Raw genomic sequence first — 19,751 nt, 5'->3', positions numbered from 1 at the left:
TAACTGATACTCCCTTTGTTCTAAAACAAGTGATTCAACTTTTTCTTGTTACGACGGTAATACATTTTAGTTATAGATAACTCCGTCTTTAGAAAAAGTTGAGTCACTTATTTATAAACAGAAGGAAAGGGTAGTATTTTGCAATATCTATTTAGGTAGTTAAAATAGTAACATTAATATTAACTATGGACAATGCTACAAGACACGGTAGATCGAGAAGTCATTTATCCCTTGTACAATGGGAGTCATCTTTAGATCTTTCAATATCTTTCTGATGAAACCAACGGCTATATTACTTCCCATAAAGAGTTGCCAATACTTAATAATATGCTGAATTACAAGCATTTGTTGCGCCTCTATTCTTTGTGAAGAAAATGGCATATGCAGAAGTATGGGGAAGTTGCGGTAGTTTATTTCCCAATTTGGCTTTGTAATGGCATTTTTTCAACTGGTGAATGTTGCATTGCTTAAATCCAACTAACCCGAACTAATGTGAAGACTAATATGGAGGGTCTGATACTTTCTCGCAGGGACGTCCATCTGAACTCTGAAGCCGTCTAACAGCGAGCTGCGCTGTTGAACACTTCAACAGGTTCCATGACTCCAACTAAGCATATTGAATACTACTAGGTTCCAGGCCTGTGATTCTCGTGAGAAAAAACAATCTAATAATTCTAGGATAATAAAAAAACTATGTTTTCATCTTTTCTACTATTAAACAACTAAGTCCACATCTGAAGAAACTGAACAAGAGATTCTGACATATGTGGTTCCACACGTGTTCATTTTCAACGTTGGGCGGCTCATAAGTCACAGCCTAATTATGCTGATGTGCACATTGTATTAAGGTCTCTTTTCTTTGTGGAAGCATGTTCATCATTTAGTTGGTGGCAAACTCCTAAACGAAACTCAGTTCATCTGGATCTAAGATATTTCTTATGGTGCTATGGCTAGCCGATACTTCTGGAATATGCTCCAACCCATAGGAGGTGTTCAAATCGTACTTGTCTAACCAGGAATAGGGCTGAACAAACTGACAAATTACCCTGCCAAGATCTAAACTTGCACGAATCTAGCTGCAGAATTCAGAGTTGCACATGCAAGTTACAGTTAGAAAGAAGGTCAGACACACAGGTATCTGAATGGATGTGGGACGGACCATCCATGTGGGTAAATCTTCCCAAAGAAGAACAGCAGCCCAAGTTGCATTTCTGCAGATCTCAGGTCGGATCACAAGTGATGTCTGGTGCTTTCAGACTTGAAATAAAACAATCGCGTGATCATTAGGAACAGCGTGATAAGCGCGTTATTTTGTTTACACCTCGCGGTTGATCTGGTCAGATGATTTCGTCCGCTGCCCTCCTTACCAAGCAAGGTTAGCTGGCGCACGGCAGGATGTCCGAAGAAGAAACACGAAAGAAAACAAGGCACAGCTCAGGATGATGATACAATCAAATTATTATTATTTCCAATGAATTAAGAAATACAGTATACGCTGGAGTAGTTTACATGAATGATGAATAGCTACAACCGATGATCAAGGATTCGTATGTGAATGCAGCATCGTCACAAATGGCTGGTGACACCTTCGTTCTCTCGAGTCATGTGTTCTTTCCTGCCATCACGCCGCAATACTGAATCAGCAGCGTTGAAACAAATTAACGTGTACACCTTGTGCTTGTGTCGTGAAGACGCAATGTAATTTACAGTCAATTCGGCGGCTGCCGTGCTCCATATCGTGTACATTGGTCATCAAATTCAATTGGGTTTCCGCTCGGGAGCATTGGTAATCGCGACATGAGATGTCATCGATCAAGAATGAGTTGGCTTCGTCTTCCTGCGTTTGCAAGATTGGCGATGGTATTGATTAGCTGCAGAGCTTGACGGTGCACGCCACCGCCTGCGCCCAGTACTTGAGCCTCGCCTTCACCTCATCTGGGCTGTCCCCTGCAATTGCAAGAACGGGTTACGTGAGTTCAAATGTTATTCGACAGTGAGCAATCAAATCCAATCCAATACTTGTTCCGATGCAGTAACTGATCATACTATAAATTCGGATGAATGAAGAAATGATGTTGAGCAGACATAGTTTTTACACATGGGCCGGAAAGCAAGATTCAAGACCATCTAGTTAGCAGGAAGCAACAAGAAGGGACAGAGGCCGAGCAGTTTGAGCTTACCAGGGCAGGAGATCTTCCAGTTGGGGATGGACTGCACCGGCGAGGCAGGCACGGCCGCCGGAGGCTCGGGAGCCACCTGGTCGGCCTTGGACGGCGAGTGGTGCTCGTCCAAGAACCGCTGGCTCATGGAGTAGCATAGCTCGAGCGCGGGCAGCGTGCCGCAGAGCTCGGGGATCTCGTTGTAGCTGAAGCCGAACCCCAGATCCACGCACCCCTTGAGCTCCTCCAGGTCGTCGTCCGTGAGGCTCCTGGCCCGCCCCACGCCGAGATCTCCGGCGCCTGCCGCGGTGCCGTCCGGGGACGCGTCCTCCCCGGCGAGCACCACCGGCCGCGCCGCCCTCCGCGGCCACGCCGCCTCCCACTGCGCGCCGCACCACGCCCCCTCCGCGTCCGCCGGGGCCTCATCCTCCGAATCCGCCCCCTCCGGGCCGTTCTTGCTCCGGCGGCTGCGTCGGCGGAGGTTGCGGCTGCGTCGGCGGCGAGGGGGCGGCGGCGTCTGCGGCTGCAGCAGGGAGGAGGAGGGGGATACCGAGGAAGCCGCCGTGGTCGTGGTCGATGCGGAGTCGTCGCGGTCGGAGTCGGAGCTCCACATCGTCGCCGGTCGCCGGGCTCCTTGCTCTCTCGCGCGCGCGATAGCTGCCTGCGCGTCTCGCTTTGTTTGTTTCTCTGTGTTGCTTTGGTGGATGATTGTGGGTGGGAGCTGGAGGGTGGGCCTATAAATACAGCTGCGTTAGTACGAGAGGTATGGGGTGGTTGCCATGTGGGGCCCACCTGTATGGCTGTATCGTGGTATGAATCGTGGCTGCTTCTGCCATGGGGGATGCACATGTGGCCCTGATGTGTCCGGTCTAGTCACTCCCCAATATACATGATGTAAACATCTTTTCTATTATATCCATGATTTAGTGCAAGTTTTCAAAAAAGTGCTGCTGGTGAAGCACGTCCTTCATTGGCTCGTTTAAATTTCGAGAAAATACAGTAGAAAATAAAAGGTAGAGAACGTAGGTAAAATCCCCCCGCGTTACTCCCTCCCCGGGGCGTTACATGCTCTGATACACCATTTTGAGCGCCACAGCTTCCTAACCTCCTACCCTGGCTGTCGTCACTAGCCTCCACAAGGTAGTGCCTACGTGGCGCCAGCGGTTGCAGGGCAATTGGTAGCTAGGGAACACACGATAGGCGGCGCGACAACATGATCCATCGTCTCAATGGAGATGTTGTGCGAGTAACCCCACAGAGTTAAACCGAACAGGAGAGGTTGGCTCGCTTGCTAAATGTTGGGCTGGTCATTTTGCCATTTGTAATAACCCAGAACATAGGAACAACGAAGGGTAGATTTAGAAATGGGATGTGCATTTCATCGCAAAACGGGGGAAATTTTCGCGCCTTATTGCAACTAAACCTAAGAGGGATCGAGGTTCTCTCTCATTTTGCATCTAGGGTTAGGCAATGTGAGTTAGGAAATTTCGACATGATCTCTTTTGTAACTAGTTACTTTGGGGAATGTTTGCATTTGATAAGTATTAAACATTTAAATATAAACATCACACAATATAAACAATGAATTTAAAATTCAAACACAAGATACAAATTCAAATCATTTTGAATTTCAAAGTAAATATCAAATACAATATTTAATCAAGAATATACACATTACATAATACAAAAGCTCATAAACCAAAAACTTGAGCTTTATTGATGTACAACACAATTACAAAGTCTTTACAATATTCTTGATACAAGAATTGAGATATAATGAACAAGAATAAAAGAAAAGGAAAAATTACAAGTTTAATTCTAAACTAAATCTAAACTAAGTATCTTGAGGATGATCTTCGGTCATATTCACCTTCAAACCTGCAAATCAAATAACAGGTACTAGCAAGAATACAAGTGTTAGCAAGATTCAGCTTTAGACAGTTAGCAGTAAATATCACAAAGTTCAGTTTGGACAGTGAAACTGTCACACGCACACTTGTGCTTGTCCAAAGCACTGGACAAGCACAAGATAGGAATAGGCGGACCAACACCGAGCAAGGCCACAAGGGGCTCAAGTTTCCACATATGAAGGCTGCTCGCTAACCAAGCAACAAGCAAGGCAATGCAAGGGATGAGTCACAAAGTAACCAGGCCTTGTGTGTCATGGCCGAGGAAGAAGTAGAGACCATATAAATAGCACACAAACCCTAGAACCAGTGCACAGTCGATCAGATAAGATCACCAGGTAAGGGTGAAGCAAGAACAAGCACAGTTCATCCAGTTCATAACCAAGAACAGTAACCAACACAACCAACTTAGCCACCAGGAATCATGGTGACTCGAGAAGATCAACCAGTAACTGGAGGTGAAGGGTCGTGAACGTAAACCCCAAGTCTACATCAACCAAATATTTCATACTAGGAGCCGGAACAAGGTATACCAAGTTCCCGGACGGATCCAATGGATTTGATCCATCATATATGCATGAAATAAGCAGGGGAATGAGCAGATGCTCATATGGGTAGATCATCACTTGGTTTTCACCAAGGATTACCGCAGATCAAAAGCTACTAAGATAGAAACCATCCAGTATACGTATCATGTGCACGAAGCTAGAAATCATGCACGGATGCACACACTAGCTAGATCACATGGACAGATAGCACCAGTAGATAGCAAAGATTAGCAACCAAGACTACACAAGAAATCCTAAGCTATGAACCATCGATAACCCTAGATTTTCATCGAGCAAGCATATTGGCATTCATATCAAGTATGATTCCCAAATATGCAAGCAAAGGTTGAGTAGCCACAAGATCCAACTTACTAAGTGAGCAACCGATCGGTAAGCAAGGCTACCGAGGTCACATCACACTTAGCACCAAATAAGAGCAAGTCAAATAGATCACATCACTATCCAGTAAATGGATTCGAGACTCTAATTGCTTGTAAAAGAATCATGAACAATAAATTCATATACAAGCAAGTCATTTAAATCATCACCGCATAAGCAGCTTCATCGAATTTAAGTAATTCAAGCATGAATTTATCACGGATTCATGCTAAGCATGACGAGAGCATACTCGTTAAGCAACACAATTTAATTTATAGCCACTAGAGCAAGTCTAGATAGCTAAGATGAGCAACAAGACAAGTAAGCAACAGACACAGTGATGCTTAAGCATCGAGCATCACCGACCAAGTGATTCATAGAGCCACGGTATTAGCCGAGCAAACAATCACCGTCGACCAATTGATCAAATGGAGCAATTATAGCAAGCCAAGTTACACAGGAGGTTAGCCAACAAGCAAGGAATGATCCAATGGATCATTGGCTTGCAAAGGTAGCACTGAAGCATATCACAGACACCACTAGCACACACACAAGTGTCACAGATGCAACACAAGTACACCTAGACAAGCATAGCATGGCATAGTTAGCTCTTGAGCAAGCACAGTAGAGTATAGCAAGTGTAGAACATGCTAGGAACAGCAGAGAAGCAAGCACAGCATGAACAGCAAGCAAAGCAGCATGTGCCAGTACCAGTAAATGGTAATTGGGCCATGAACTTACAACTAACAGAAGCACAGGCAAATTGCATAGGAATAGCATGGCTCTGTGTGATCACAGGATCACCGCAGGGCGACGAACATGAGGAGGAAGAAGAACGAGAGCATGGGAGGCGCACGGAAGAGGTAGAGGTGAGACAACACTTACTTGCGCCTGGAAGCGAGAGGCTAGGGCATGGCGAGCAGGTGCTCGCGCGGCCCTAACGTCGCAAATCCGGGGTAGGCGCCGACGTTACGCCGGCGAACCCGGTACACGAACCAACGACCACCGTAGCGGCACTCGAGGCGGCGGCACGAATACCGCAAGCAGCACCCGCGCCGGTCAACCCCGTGCACGTACTCATCGTCGGCGAGGGCGAGATCTCGCCGGAGTTCGTCGAGGCGATTCTCCACGAGATCCGAGATCGGAGGCGATTCGCCGAAGAGGACGAGAAGGGAGAAACCGCCCGGACAGATCGATAGATCCGCTCACCGGCGGTTCAGGATCGGGTGGTGGCTACGGCGGAGAAGGCCGGCGATGGCCGGAGCAGCGCGGCGGCCATGGCGGCGACGCCATCGCCACGGGAGTCGCCGTACGGTTAGGGTTAGACGAGCGAGTGAGAGGGCCGAGTGAGAGTGAGTGAGGTGGGCTGCTTCGGCGCCACCGAACCCAAAAGGGGGCCAGCCTTATTGGGCCGTCCTCGGGTTAAGTTATTGGGCCGGGCCCAATAGGGATCCAGGGGGGTATTTTGGTCATTTTACAATTAATATAAGACCAAAAACTTTACCAAATTTTAATAAATCATAAACAACTCTAAAAATCCAATAAAAATTGGATTTATGAATGAAAAATAAATCTTAACAAGAATAAAATATGAAATGGAATTTATGAAACAAATTCAAAATTATGAATTTTAAGAATTTAAATAATAACTTGGAATTTAAAATTATTATTTCCTTGTATTTAAAATTCAAGGAAAAATCTCAAATAAGTTCAAATACTTATTTTCAAACATTTCAAAATGAAATTCTATTATTCCCAGTCATTTCTTTTGTAAAAGAGTATTTTTTTCGTAAAAATACTATATTCCTTTTTATTCCAAAAACTATAAAGGTAACTCTATAATTTTCAACTATTTTTGGAATGATTAAAGGAATCACCAAGTAAATAGTTTTACTTTGAGTTGTTGTACTTTGTGTGAATTAAAATGGTTTATACTTTTAAATCAATTGTAAATTACCGTCAAAGACATAAATCTTAATACAACCCTAAATTGCTATAACTCAACGGGGTAAAGGGATTCAACATAAAATAATACATCCATGATTGCATTATCCGGATTTTACAACATTGTCTTTACCGGACAATGATGCTTCTTACTGAACCCGAGGTCCAGGTTCCATCAATCGCATTGAACCGCACTATCTCGCAGTCTACGTGCAAGTTCACCCTTGCTCATGTCAACTTGATTATTTTCTACTACTTTGATGCAAAGCTATATACTTATCATTCCTGCATTGCAAATGAAATGTTATTTTCCAACTATGAATATGACTATGTGGCTGGCAATGGAACCATGGTATGTGTTGATATGGTGGAGGTTCCATTGCAATGGGTTATATCACCCTAGGATTAAATTACCAATGCCGTCCGATGATTCTAGCGCCGTACATATCGCGTTGACCATAAGATCTATAATGGCTCGTGGGAAGCCAGCTATATCTTTTCCCTCTCGCATGCCAACGGACTCGGTAATAGGGGTTGCCCGTATCGGTCTATCTTTGGTAAAGGCGGGGACATGTGGTCCCGCACGGTCTACCATTAGATACAGGAGAGGGTAGACTTATTATTGGTCTATGAAGGATTGTAAGGGTTGTCCGGATCGGTCTATCTATGGTGTATAGGGCAGGGCATCATAATTGTTCGGAACGGTCTACCTTATTGGTAAAGGTGAGAACCAGAGCTCCGTGTCGGTCTACCCATAGATATAGGAGAGGACAAACTTACAAAAGGGTGGGTCCGCGAGGTCGTGGAGAAGGTGGTGTGGGCTTGGATCCTTATACCTGGCCTCACACCAAAGGAAGTGTGAACGGGGGCAAGTCCCTGCGGATGGCAAAAAGGGTAAGATCTCTTGTGGGAAAAGTAACGCACCTCTGCAGAGTGTATCAAATTGTGGCTGTCACTCCTTGTTCCGGGAAGGGAACTCGCGAACGCGGCAGAAAGGAACTCCACGAAGTTCGGGTCAACTCCGTGAAGACCGACGGGCATAGTTTTCATAATAAAAGCAACCTTTTGAAGAAATGTTTTCAAAACATGCATTGACTCGCGATATCCCGATCAATGGTCGTAGCTAGTGCATCAAACACCTTTTTATTCTTTTAGAACTTGCCGAGTACCTCTCGTACTCACTTTCTTTCGACACCCTTGCTAGACTGTGATCCGGAAGTGGATGCCATCAACGATGGAGCACCAGAGGGAAGCTACGAGATGGTATACGAAGAACCTGATCTTACCGGCGGAGTGGAAGGTGTAGACTATGGGATAGTCTACGGACCAAACGACACGGAGGTGGAGGAGTAGTGACATACCCTAGCCTCATAGAGCCGAGCAACGTAGAACTTACCTAAATAAGTTGTTGAGCTCTCTTTTATATTGTTATGAGTTGTAATCGTACTTAAGTAGTATCTTAGGGTGTTCTCATAGGACCTGTGAGAGTACCAACTTGTTAAGACAAGTGTTTGTAATAAAGTATGGAGTGTTATGACCTCGCAATGTTTCGTTGTACCACTCCGAGGGATATGGCAAATTGTGAAGAAGTCCCTTCGCAAAGATCATATCAACGACTTGTATACTACAACATGCAAGTGGTATGCTTCGGGTCACCGCAATGTGGTATCGTAGCAAATGTTGCGACCTTAGGTTGGAAAAACCTAGTATAGGGAAGAAACCCGTAGGAGTCTAGTAGAAATAGTAAAGGATTCTCTAGAAGTATGGTGATTATTCACTTGAGAATAGCAAAACCATATATTTTAGTGCGATAATTCTTTATTATAGCTATTATGATGCATTATCACTACTAATATTCTGTTTTTGTATACAGCCATAATGGCGAACACTTTTTCCCAAGAGGACTTTGAGGAAAGTTGAGGGTTGGCTCGGTGATTATGATGGACCAATAACAGCTCTCCCGTGTGGATGCTGAAGGAACTTCATTGCGATCCACGGATACTCGTTATCAAGTATACTTACTATGATGGGAAATCCTAGCCAAGTGCGAGTATCGGTCCAACTACCGGAAAAGCTGTCGATGAGTCGTATAATGCCATACGGAGAAGCCAAAACTATCACCACAGACCTACCATATGGGCCTATTCAAGGCAATCCTTGAGATAAGACAAGCACAAGTCGGTAGAACTCCTATGTTCGTAGTTTTCTCATATACCTCATGCCGAGGAAGATGAGGATCCCACTCTTAATCATTTGGTGTTAGCCCACGTAAGTCCCGAAGCTGCAACGACAAAGACATGGATAGTCTGTAAGTCTTTATTGACCACGATGTATCTTTTACACATGAAGATGAGAGGTGAGATTGACCACATGCTAGCTGAGTTCACTGGACCCTGATAAAGTCCAAACTCGGATGCATGACTTGAGGGCACAACCACAACATACTACACCCTTCTTTAACCCAGATAGTGATGTAGATTTGAGTGACCAGTGGTTCAAGAGAAATCTACCTACAAGAGACCCACTTATACCTAACTTTGTTCCGCACTATCCACATGTGTCGACATCATATGATACCGGATATGGGGGAGACCACTCATGGAACATAAATTGCTCGCAGTCACCGATTGAAAACTCGACGGGTTGGCGTTTCGGGGAACCTTTCGGTGATGAGGAGGAGCCAATTCCATGTGATACCGGAGATGAGAGTGATGCGGTTAACCCAAGTGTTAACCAACACTACGAGCAGGAAGAGAAAGGTACGGATTCCATTTCGTTAGATTTGGAGATGGGCATATCTAAACCATCGCAGATACGAAGTAGGTGAGAGTTCGGAACCAAGAAAAAGAAGAAGAAGAAGATGAGGGGTCAAGTGAATAGGAATCCTCCATGGATGACTGGAGAAGAGGCAATCGCATTCCACTCTGGAGGATATGTATGAGTCTTTATCTAGTTACTTTGGAATGACGGATCTCTGTCTCGGCACTTCGTCCGATTCGGATTACATACCTACTGGAAGGACCTTTGTTCGGACGGTGTTCGGAAGACTAGTCGCTGTACTGGTTGGACCCCAGGGATGTACGCGGAGGCGAATGAAGACGATGAGGAGTAGAGCTCCAAGGAAGAATAAAGTAATCTAGGTGGTATTGTAATAGAACGTATTTTAAATTCCGTTGGCTTGGGCTTGGAGCCAAATAAGTGGTTTATATGTACCACATGTAATATAAGTTTGTGAGTGTGTTATGTATTATACGGTGTATATACATAATAAATGTTTGTTTTGGATTTGCTTCTTGATTTCATTATGTGACTAGTACTGGGCAATGAGTTGAGCTCGAAAACATTTGCATGGTGTAATTATGAGTAATCGCTCTTTGTTACGAGACTAGGGGGAAATGGCGTTAGTAGAAACCGAAGAGGCTCGCGAGAGAGCGGGAAGAAAGAGAGAAAGAGGAGGCGGATGCAGCAGCTAGAGCAGAGAATGCACCACCACCACCACACCCAATGTTGCACCCAGACTTCCAACAGTATATGAGGTCAATGGAGGAAGATAGGAGGCGTTACCGGAAAGCCAGAGCAAGAACATGCAAGATTTCTTTACCCATGTCATCAATGATAGGGTAATGAAGGCAAGGGAAGTAACCCTACTCGGACTTCCAAAATGCAAGACCACTACCATTTACATCAGCTCCAGAACCAATGGACGCGCGAAGATTGGCTCATGGATACGGAGCGGAAGTTGAAGACCGTTGGTTGCAACGATGAGGAGAAGATTAGATATACCACTTATCTGTTGTCAGGACCAGCAGCATCGTGGTGGGAGAACCTTGTAGCGAGTACACCCTCCGGATAAGGTATTTACATGGGAGGAGTTCAAGAAGAAGTTTCGGGATGCTCATGTTCCGGACAGCGTGGTGGAGCCGAAGAAGAGGGAGTTTGAAGAAGCGGGGACATCTATGCACCAATCATACAGTATGTTCGGGATTTCAATAGGTTATCCAGATATGCACCTGAGGATGTGGATACGGAGGAGAAGCGGAAGAAGCGGTTCATGAAAGGCATGAATCCATACATGAAGATGCAACTGAGGTTGGCACGGACTGCAGAATTCCAGGAACTGATTGATTCGGCAATCACTTTCGAGGATGATTACAGGCAGGTCCAAGAGGATAGGAGGAAGAGGGCTCGTATCGAGCCAAGGAAGTACCCAGTCAGTAAACCAACCCCAGATCGAAGTTTCAAACCCCGATTCCGACCTCTGACTGCAATCGGTACAACCGGGAGGTCGAATCGGAACCCCAAGTCACAGGATCATCCGTAGCAACTGTGGGCGAGGGGACACATCCGAAGGGAATGTCGGAAACCCAGGATCATCCGTTATGGTTGTGGACAGGATGGACACATGAAGCCTGATTGTCCTAATAAGGCTTCATGGGGTGGACAAAACTCCGAAGGACGAGGAGGAGGTGGCAAAGATAACAACAACAACCGCAACTACAACAACAACAACAACAAGAGGGGCAAGCCATATGGAAAGCTGAATTGCACAACTTTGGAGCAAGCGGAAGAGTCGGATCAAACAGTCTTAGGTACGCTAAGCATTCTTACTCATCCTGGCAAAGTACTATTTGATACTGGAGCAACCACATCATTTCTTGCATTGGAATTTGTGGAAAAATTCGGGCTTAGATGTTCTAAGTTAGAAACCCCTATAACTGTTCTATCCGCGGGGGGAACGATCTTAGTAACCCACGTGAAAGAAGCACAAGTCATAACCATATGTGACTGTGTGTATTTCGCGGACCTATTCATCATACCCATGAAGGACATATCAGTCATCCTAGGGATGGATTGGTTGACGATGAAAATGGAGCGGTGATTAACCGTGGAGACAAAACAGTATCACTTCGCAACTCCATCGGAGGTCGAATAGTGTTCCAAGGAGATAAGTACAGTGAGTTAGAGATTGGATTGGAACTCAATAGTCTGAAGGAGGTGAGAATTGAAGATATTCCTGTAGTGAATGAGTTTAAGGATGTATTTCCTAAGGAACTACCGGGGATGCCACCCGATAGAGAGATAGAATTCACAATCGATCTGATTCCAGGCACAGCACCAATAGCACAACCACCATATAAGATGGGGCCAAAGGAGTTAGTGGAACTGAAAGCTCAGATAGATGAACTGGAACGAAGGGATTCATTCAAGAAAGTGTGTCACCTTGGGGTACACCAGGCTATTTTGTGGATAAAAGAGATGGAGGAAAGAGAATGTGTGGAGATTACAGAAATTTGAACAATGTAACTATCAAGAACAAGTATCCTTTACCTAGAATTCAAGACCTTTTTGATCAAGTTCAAGGAGCAGAGTCTTCGAAGATAGATTTAAGGTCAAGATACCATCAAATCAAGATCAAGAAGGAGGATGTACCAAAAACAGCATTCGTATCAAGGTACGGACACCATGAATATTTGGTTGTACCATTTGGACTAACAAATGCACCAGCAATTTTCATGAATTTGATGAACAAGATATTCATGAAGTACTTGGACAAGTTTGTGATAGTGTTCATAGATGATATTTTAATCTATTCCAAAGATAAAGAAGAACATGCCAAGCATTTGAAGATAGTTCTGCAAACTTTGAGGGAACATCAGCTATATGCAAAGTTCAACAAGTGCAAATTTTGGTTAGATAGTGTTGGAATTTCTTGGACATGTCATAACCAAAGAAGGCATAGACGGTGAATCCAAGCAAGGTCTCGGTCCAGTATTGGAATGGAAATCACCTAAAAATGCTAAGGAGATAACGAGGATTTCTTGGTATGGCGAGCTACTATCGGAGATTCATAGAGGGATTTTCGAAGATTGCAGGACCAATGACCAAGTTACTCAAGAAAAATACTCCATTTGTGTGGACAGCATGAGTGTGAAGCCATTTCCAAACACTCAAAGATAAGTTAACCACAACGACCGGTGTTAGCAGCTCCCGAACCCGGAAAGGATTACACGGTGTATTGTGATGCTTCCAAGAATGGACTTGGATGTGTTCTTATGCAAGATCGGAAGGTAATAGCTTATGGATCAAGACAAATTGAAACCACATGAACACAACTACCCGAGACATGATCTCGAGTTAGCGGCGCTTGTGTATGCTTTGAAGAATTGAGACAATTTCTATATGGATCCAAGTGTGAGTTATACACCGATCACAAAAGTTTGAAGTATTTCTTCACCCGTAAAGAATTAAACATGAGACTGAAGAGATGGTTGGAGTTGATTAAGGATTACGACCTTAAGATCAACTATACCCCAGGCAAGGCTAATGTAGTAGCAGATGCCCTAAGTAGGAAGAGTACGGAGAATCAACCTACTGAATGGGAAATTCCAAAGGAACTTCGGAAAGAGTTAGAGGATGCTCAGATTCTGTTTATTCAAGGTGATGCCAAAGGAAGTATAGCAACCATGAGGGTTATGGATGAGATGTATTCAGATTTGAAATATGAGATTATCCGAAAGCAAGCGGATGATTTGTTCATTCAAGAGGAAATCAAGAGGATTGGCGAAGGAATACCATCGAATTCCATCTAGGGGATTTTGATTCATTATACTTCCGTAAAAGGATCTCGTATACCGGATGATCCGTAAGTGAAATCAATCATATTAAAGGAAGCACATGAAACCCCTTATTCAATACATCCGGGAAGTACCAAGATGTATATGGATTTGAAGGAGATGTTCTGGTGGAACAACATGAAAAGAGAAATAGCACAATATGTCTCAGAATGTCATACATGTCAACGAGTGAAGGCGTAACATCGTAGTCCTCGCGGGATTACTCAAACCACTAGAGATACCTGAATGGAAATGGGATGAAATCGGAATGGATTTTGTTACTGGTTTACCAATGACTAGTAAGAGAAAGGATATGATATGGGTAATAGTGGATAGACTTACCAAGAGCGCTCACTTCATAGCCGTAAACACAAAGGATACTGCAAAAAAGCTTGTGGATATATATGTAAAGGAGATTGTGAGTAAGCATGGAGTACCAAAGAAGATAGTCTCGTATAGAGGTTCAATTTTCACATCGACATTCCGGAAACAACTACAAGAATCTTTGGGATCCAAGCTGGATTTCAAGACAAGATATCATCCACAAACCGGAGGACAAACCGAAAGAACCAATCAGATACTTGAAGACATGCTTAGAGCTTGTGCTCGAACTTTGGAGGTTCGTGGGAGGATCATTTACCTTTAGCGGAGTTCTCATATAACAATAGTTATCGTAGTAGTATTCGATGGCACCGTACGAGGCATTGTACGGAAGGAAGTGTAGATCACCAATTTGTTGGTTTGAAACCTGGAGAAAACAAGGAGTTTACACCTGATTACATCAAGGAGAGACAAGACGTCATCGAGGTAATCAGTGGATAGACTCAAAATAGCTCTGTAGTCGTCGAAGAGTTACGCCGACTTAAAGAGAAGAGATTGGGAACCGAAAGTGGGAGACATGGTTTATCTCGAAGGTTAGCCCAATGAAAGGACTTAAGAGGTTCTGGAAGTGAAAGGAAAGTTAAGCCCTCGATATATAGGACCATTTAAGATACTCACTGAATCGAGGAACAAGATTTGAGTTGGAGTTACCGGCACAATTAAGTCAAGTTCATAACGTATTTCATGTATCCCAACTCTGAAAATGTTTGAAGGCACCGATGATCCTATCACATATGAAGAAATAGAATTGCAATCTGACTTAACTTATGTGGAAAGACCGTAAAAGATCTTAGAAGTTCAATGGAAGAAGTTAAGAAACAGATGGCAATCAAATATCAGTAAAGTGCAATGGCAACATCATCCCGAGCGAGAAGCTACTTGGGAGACAGATAAGAAGAACTCAGAAGTCTTACCCCGAGATGTTCAGGTACCAATCTTAACTTCGTGACGAAGTTTCGTTAAGGGAGAGGCCGTAATAACCCGTAACATAGGAACAACGAAGGGTAGATTTAGAAATGGGATGTGCATTTCATCGCAAAACTGGGGAAATTTTCGCGCCTTATTGCAACTAAACCTAAGAGGGATCGAGGTTCTCTCTCATTTTGCATCTAGGGTTAGGCAATGTGAGTTAGGGAAATTTCGACATGATCTCTTTTGTAACTAGTTACTTTGGGGAATGTTTGCATTTGATAAGTGTTAAACATTTAAATATAAACATCACACAATATAAACAATGAATTTAAAATTCAAACACAAGATACAAATTCAAATCATTTTGAATTTCAAAGTAAATATCAAATACAATATTTAATCAAGAATATACACATTACATAATACAAAAGCTCATAAACCAAAAACTTGAGCTTTATTGATGTACAACACAATTACAAAGTCTTTACAATATTCTTGATACAAGAATTGAGATATAATGAATGTAATAAAAGAAAAGGAAAAATTACAAGTTTAATTCTAAACTAAATCTAAACTAAGTATCTTGAGGATGATCTTCTGGTCATATTCACCTTCAAACCTCGCAAATCAAATAACGAGTACTAGCAAGAATACAAGTGTTAGCAAGATTCAGTTTAGACAAGCTAGCGTAAATATCACAAAAGTTCAGTTTGGACAGAGAAATCGTGTCATCGCACACTTGTGCTTGTCCAAAGCCCGGACAAGCACAAGATAGGAATAGGCAGCACCAACACCGAGCAGGTGCCACAAGGGGCTCAAGTTTCCACATATGAAGGGCTGCCGCTAACCAAGCAACGAAGCAAGGCAATGCAAGGGATGAGTCACAAAGTAACCAGGCCTTGTGTGTCATGGCCAGGGAAGAAGTAGAGACCATATAAATAGCACACAAACCCTAGAACCAAAGGCACAATGCGATCGATAAGATCACCAGGTAAGGGTGAAGCAAGAACAAGCACAGCTTCATCCAGCTCATAACCAAGAACAAGAACCAACACAACCAACTTAGCCACCAGGAATCATGGTGACCCGAGAAGATCAACCGAACTGCGAGGTGAAGGGTCTGAACAAAACCCCAAGTCTACATCAACCAAATATTTCATACTAGGAGCCGGAACAAGGTATACCAAGTTCCTGGACGATCCAATGGATTTGATCCATCATATATGCATGAAATAAGCGGGAATGAGCGTATGCTCATATGGGTAGATCATCACTTGGTTTCCACTCAAGGATTACTGCTACCAAAAGCTACTAAGATAGAAACCATCCGTGATACGTATCATGTGCACATGAAGCTAGAAATCATGCACAGATGCAAACACTAGCTAGATCACATGCACAGGATAGCACCGATAGATAGCAAAGATTAGCAGACTAAGACTACACAAGAAATCCTAAGCTATGAACCATCGTAACCCTAGATTTTCATCAGGCAAGCATATTGGCATTCATATCAAGTATGATTCCCAAATATGCAAGCAAAGGTTGAGTAGCCACAAGATCCAACTTACTAAGTGAGCAACCAGTCAGTAGCAAGGCTACTGAGGTCACATCACACTTAGCACCAAATAAGAGCAAGTCAAATAGATCACATCACTATCCAGTAAATGGATTCAGACTTCTAATTGCTTGTAAAAGAATCATGAACAATAAATTCATATACAAGCAAGTCATTTAAATCATCACCGCATAAGCAGCTTCATCAGAATTTAAGTAATTCAAGCATGAATTTATCACGTGATTCATGCTAAGCATGACAATGAGCATACCGTTAAGCAACACAATTTAATTTATAGCCACTAGAGCAAGTCTAGATAGCTAAGATGAGCAACAAGCACAAGTAAGCAACAGAGACAGATGATGCTTAAGCATCGCATCACCACCAAGTGATTCATAGAGCCACATGATAGCTGCGAAACAATCACCGTCGATCAATTGATCGAATGGAGCAATTATAGCAAGCCAAGTTACACAGGGAGGTTAGCCAACAAGCAAGGAATGATCCAATGGATCATTGGCTTGCAAAGGTAGCACTCGAAGCATATCACGTACACCACTAGCACACACACAAGTGTCACGACATGCAACACAAGTACACCTAGACAAGCATAGCATGGCATAGTTAGCTCTTGAGCAAGCACGAGAGAGTATAGCAAGTGTAGAACATGCTAGGAACAGCGAGAGAAGCAAGCACAAAGATGAACAAGCAAGCAAAAGCAAAGATGTGCCAGCATCGGAAATGGTAATTGGGCCATGAACTTACAACCACACGAGGCTACTGCAAATTGCATAGGAATAGCATGGCCTGTGTGATCACAGGATCACCAGAGGCGGCGCAGAACATGAGGAGGAAGAAGAACGAAGCATGGGAGGCGCACGGAAGAGGTAGAGAGTGAGACAACACTTACTTGCGCCCGGAAGCGAGAGGCTAGGGCATGGCGAGGCAGATGCTCGCGCGGCCCTACAGGCTGCAAATCCAGGGTAGGCGCCGACGTTACGCCGGCGAACCCAGCACACTGAACCAAAGACCACCGTAGCGAAGACTCCGAGGCGACGGCACGAATACGCAAGCAGCACCCGCGCCAGAGTCAACCCCGGCACGTACTCATCGTCGGCGAGGGGCGAGATCTCGCCGGAGTCCGTCGAGGCGATTCTCCACGAGATCCGGATCGGAGGCGATTCGCCGAAGAGGACGAGAAGGGAGAAACCGCTCGGACGGATCGATAGATCTCGCTCACGGCGGTTCGAGATCGGGTGGTGGCTACGGCGGAGAAGGCCGCGACGATGGCCGAGCAGCAGGCGGCGGCCATGGCGGCGACGCCATCGCCACGGGAGTCGCCGTACTGTTAGGGTTAGGACGAGCGAGCGAGAGGGCCGAGTGAGAGTGAGTGAGGTGGGCCGCTCGCCGCCACCGAACCCAAAAGAGGGCCAGACCTTATTGGGCCGTCCTCGGGTTAAGTTATCTGGCGGGCCCAATAGGGATCCAGGGGGTATTTTGGTCATTTTACAATTAATATAAGACCAAAAACTTTACCAAATTTTAATAAATCATAAACAACTCTAAAAATCCAATAAAAATTGGATTTATGAATGAAAAATAAATCTTAACAAGAATAAAATATGAAATGGAATTTATGAAACAAATTCAAAATTATGAATTTTAAGAATTTAAATAATAACTTGGAATTTAAAATTATTATTTCCTTGTATTTAAAATTCAAGGAAAAATCTCAAATAAGTTCAAATACTTATTTTCAAACATTTCAAAATGAAATTCTATTATTCCCAGTCATTTCTTTTGTAAAAGAGTATTTTTTCGTAAAAATACTATATTCCTTTTTATTCCAAAAACTATAAAGGTAACTCTATAATTTTCAACTATTTTTGGAATGATTAAAGGAATCACCAAGTAAATAGTTTTACTTTGAGTTGTTGTACTTTGTGTGAATTAAAATGGTTTATACTTTTAAATCAATTGTAAATTACCGTCAAAGACATAAATCTTAATACAACCCTAAATTGCTATAACTCGACGGGTAAAGGGATTCAACATAAAATAATACATCCATGATTGCATTATCTGGATTTTACAACATTGTCTTTACCTGGACAATGATGCTTCTTACGGAACCCGAGGTCCGAGGTTCCATCAATCGCATTGAACTGCACTATCTCGCAGTTCATGATGCAAGTTCACCCTTGCTCATGTCAACTTGATTATTTTCTACTACTTTGATGCAAAGCTATATACTTATCATTCCTGCATTGCAAATGAAATGTTATTTTCCAACTATGAATATGACTATGTGGCTGGCAATGGAACCATGGTATGTGTTGATATGGTGGAGGTTCCATTGCAATGGGTTATATCACCCTAGGATTAAATTACCAATGCCGTCCAGATGATTCTAGCGCCGTACATATCGCGTTGACCATAAGATCTATAATGGCTCTGGGGAAGCCAGCCTATATCTTTTCCCTCTCGCATGCCAACGGACCGGTAATAGGGGTTGCCCGTATCGGTCTATCTTTGGTAAAGGTGGGGACATGTGGTCCCGCACGGTCTACCATTAGATACGGGAGAGGGTAGACTTATTATTGGTCTATGAAGGATTGTAAGGGTTGTCCGGATCGGTCTATCTATGGTGTATAGGGCAGGGCATCATAATTGTTCTGAAAGGTCTACCTTATTGGTAAAGGTGAGAACCAGAGCCCGTGTCTGTCTACCCATAGATATAGGAGAGGACAAACTTACAAAAGGGTGGGTCTCGCGAGGTCGTGGAGAAGGTGGTGTGGGCTTGGATCCTTATACTCGGCCTCACACCAAAGGAAGTGTGAACGGGGGCAAGTCCTCGCGATGGCAAAAAGGGTAAGATCTCTTGTGGGAAAAGCAACGCACCTCTCGCAGAGTGTATCAAATTGTGGCTGTCACTCCTTGTTCCGGGAAGGAACTCGCGAACGCGGGCAGAAAGGAACTCCACGAAGTTCTGGTCAACTCGTGAAGACCGACGGGCATAGTTTTCATAATAAAAGCAACCTTTTGAAGAAATGTTTTCAAAACATGCATTGACCTCGCGATATCCTCGATCAATGGTCGTAGCTAGTGCATCAAACACCTTTTTATTCTTTTAGAACTTGCTGAGTACCTTCCGTACTCACTTTCTTTCGACACCCTTGCTAGATCGTGATCCGGAAGTGGATGCCATCAACGATGGAGCACCGGAGGGAAGCTACGAGCCGGTATACGAAGAACCTGATCTCACTGCGGAGTGGAAGGTGTAGACTATGGGATAGTCTACGGACCAAACGTATACCTGAGGTGGAGGAGTAGTGACATACCCTAGCCTC

The 19,751-nt window shown here is 43.8% G+C and overlaps 1 protein-coding gene across 1 annotated transcript; it reads right to left on the bottom strand.

The window, feature by feature from the left end:
• Positions 1 to 1,815: 1,815 nt before the first annotated feature.
• LOC124699790 lies at positions 1,816 to 2,830 on the bottom strand. Its single transcript, XM_047232032.1, has 2 exons — positions 2,181 to 2,830; positions 1,816 to 1,947 (listed from the first exon to the last, which is right to left on the bottom strand). Exons 1-2 carry the CDS (start codon positions 2,770 to 2,772, stop codon positions 1,868 to 1,870), a joined length of 672 nt encoding a protein of 223 aa, XP_047087988.1. The 5' UTR covers positions 2,773 to 2,830; the 3' UTR covers positions 1,816 to 1,867.
• Positions 2,831 to 19,751: the final 16,921 nt, after the last annotated feature.

Source organism: Lolium rigidum, chromosome 3, assembly GCF_022539505.1.
Source record: "Lolium rigidum isolate FL_2022 chromosome 3, APGP_CSIRO_Lrig_0.1, whole genome shotgun sequence".
Classification (NCBI taxonomy): Eukaryota; Viridiplantae; Streptophyta; class Magnoliopsida; order Poales; family Poaceae; genus Lolium; species Lolium rigidum.
Note: the sequence above shows the minus strand (reverse complement) of the source record. Positions and strands in the feature narration are given on the sequence as shown.

Coding starts and splice junctions, on each gene's coding strand:
- LOC124699790 (XM_047232032.1), bottom strand. CDS start 2,772: ATGTGGAGCTCCGACTCCGACCGCGACGACTCCGCATCGACCACGACC. Junction 1,948..2,180: donor CTGGAAGATCTCCTGCCCTG/GTAAGCTCAAAC, acceptor TTGCAATTGCAG/GGGACAGCCCAGATGAGGTG.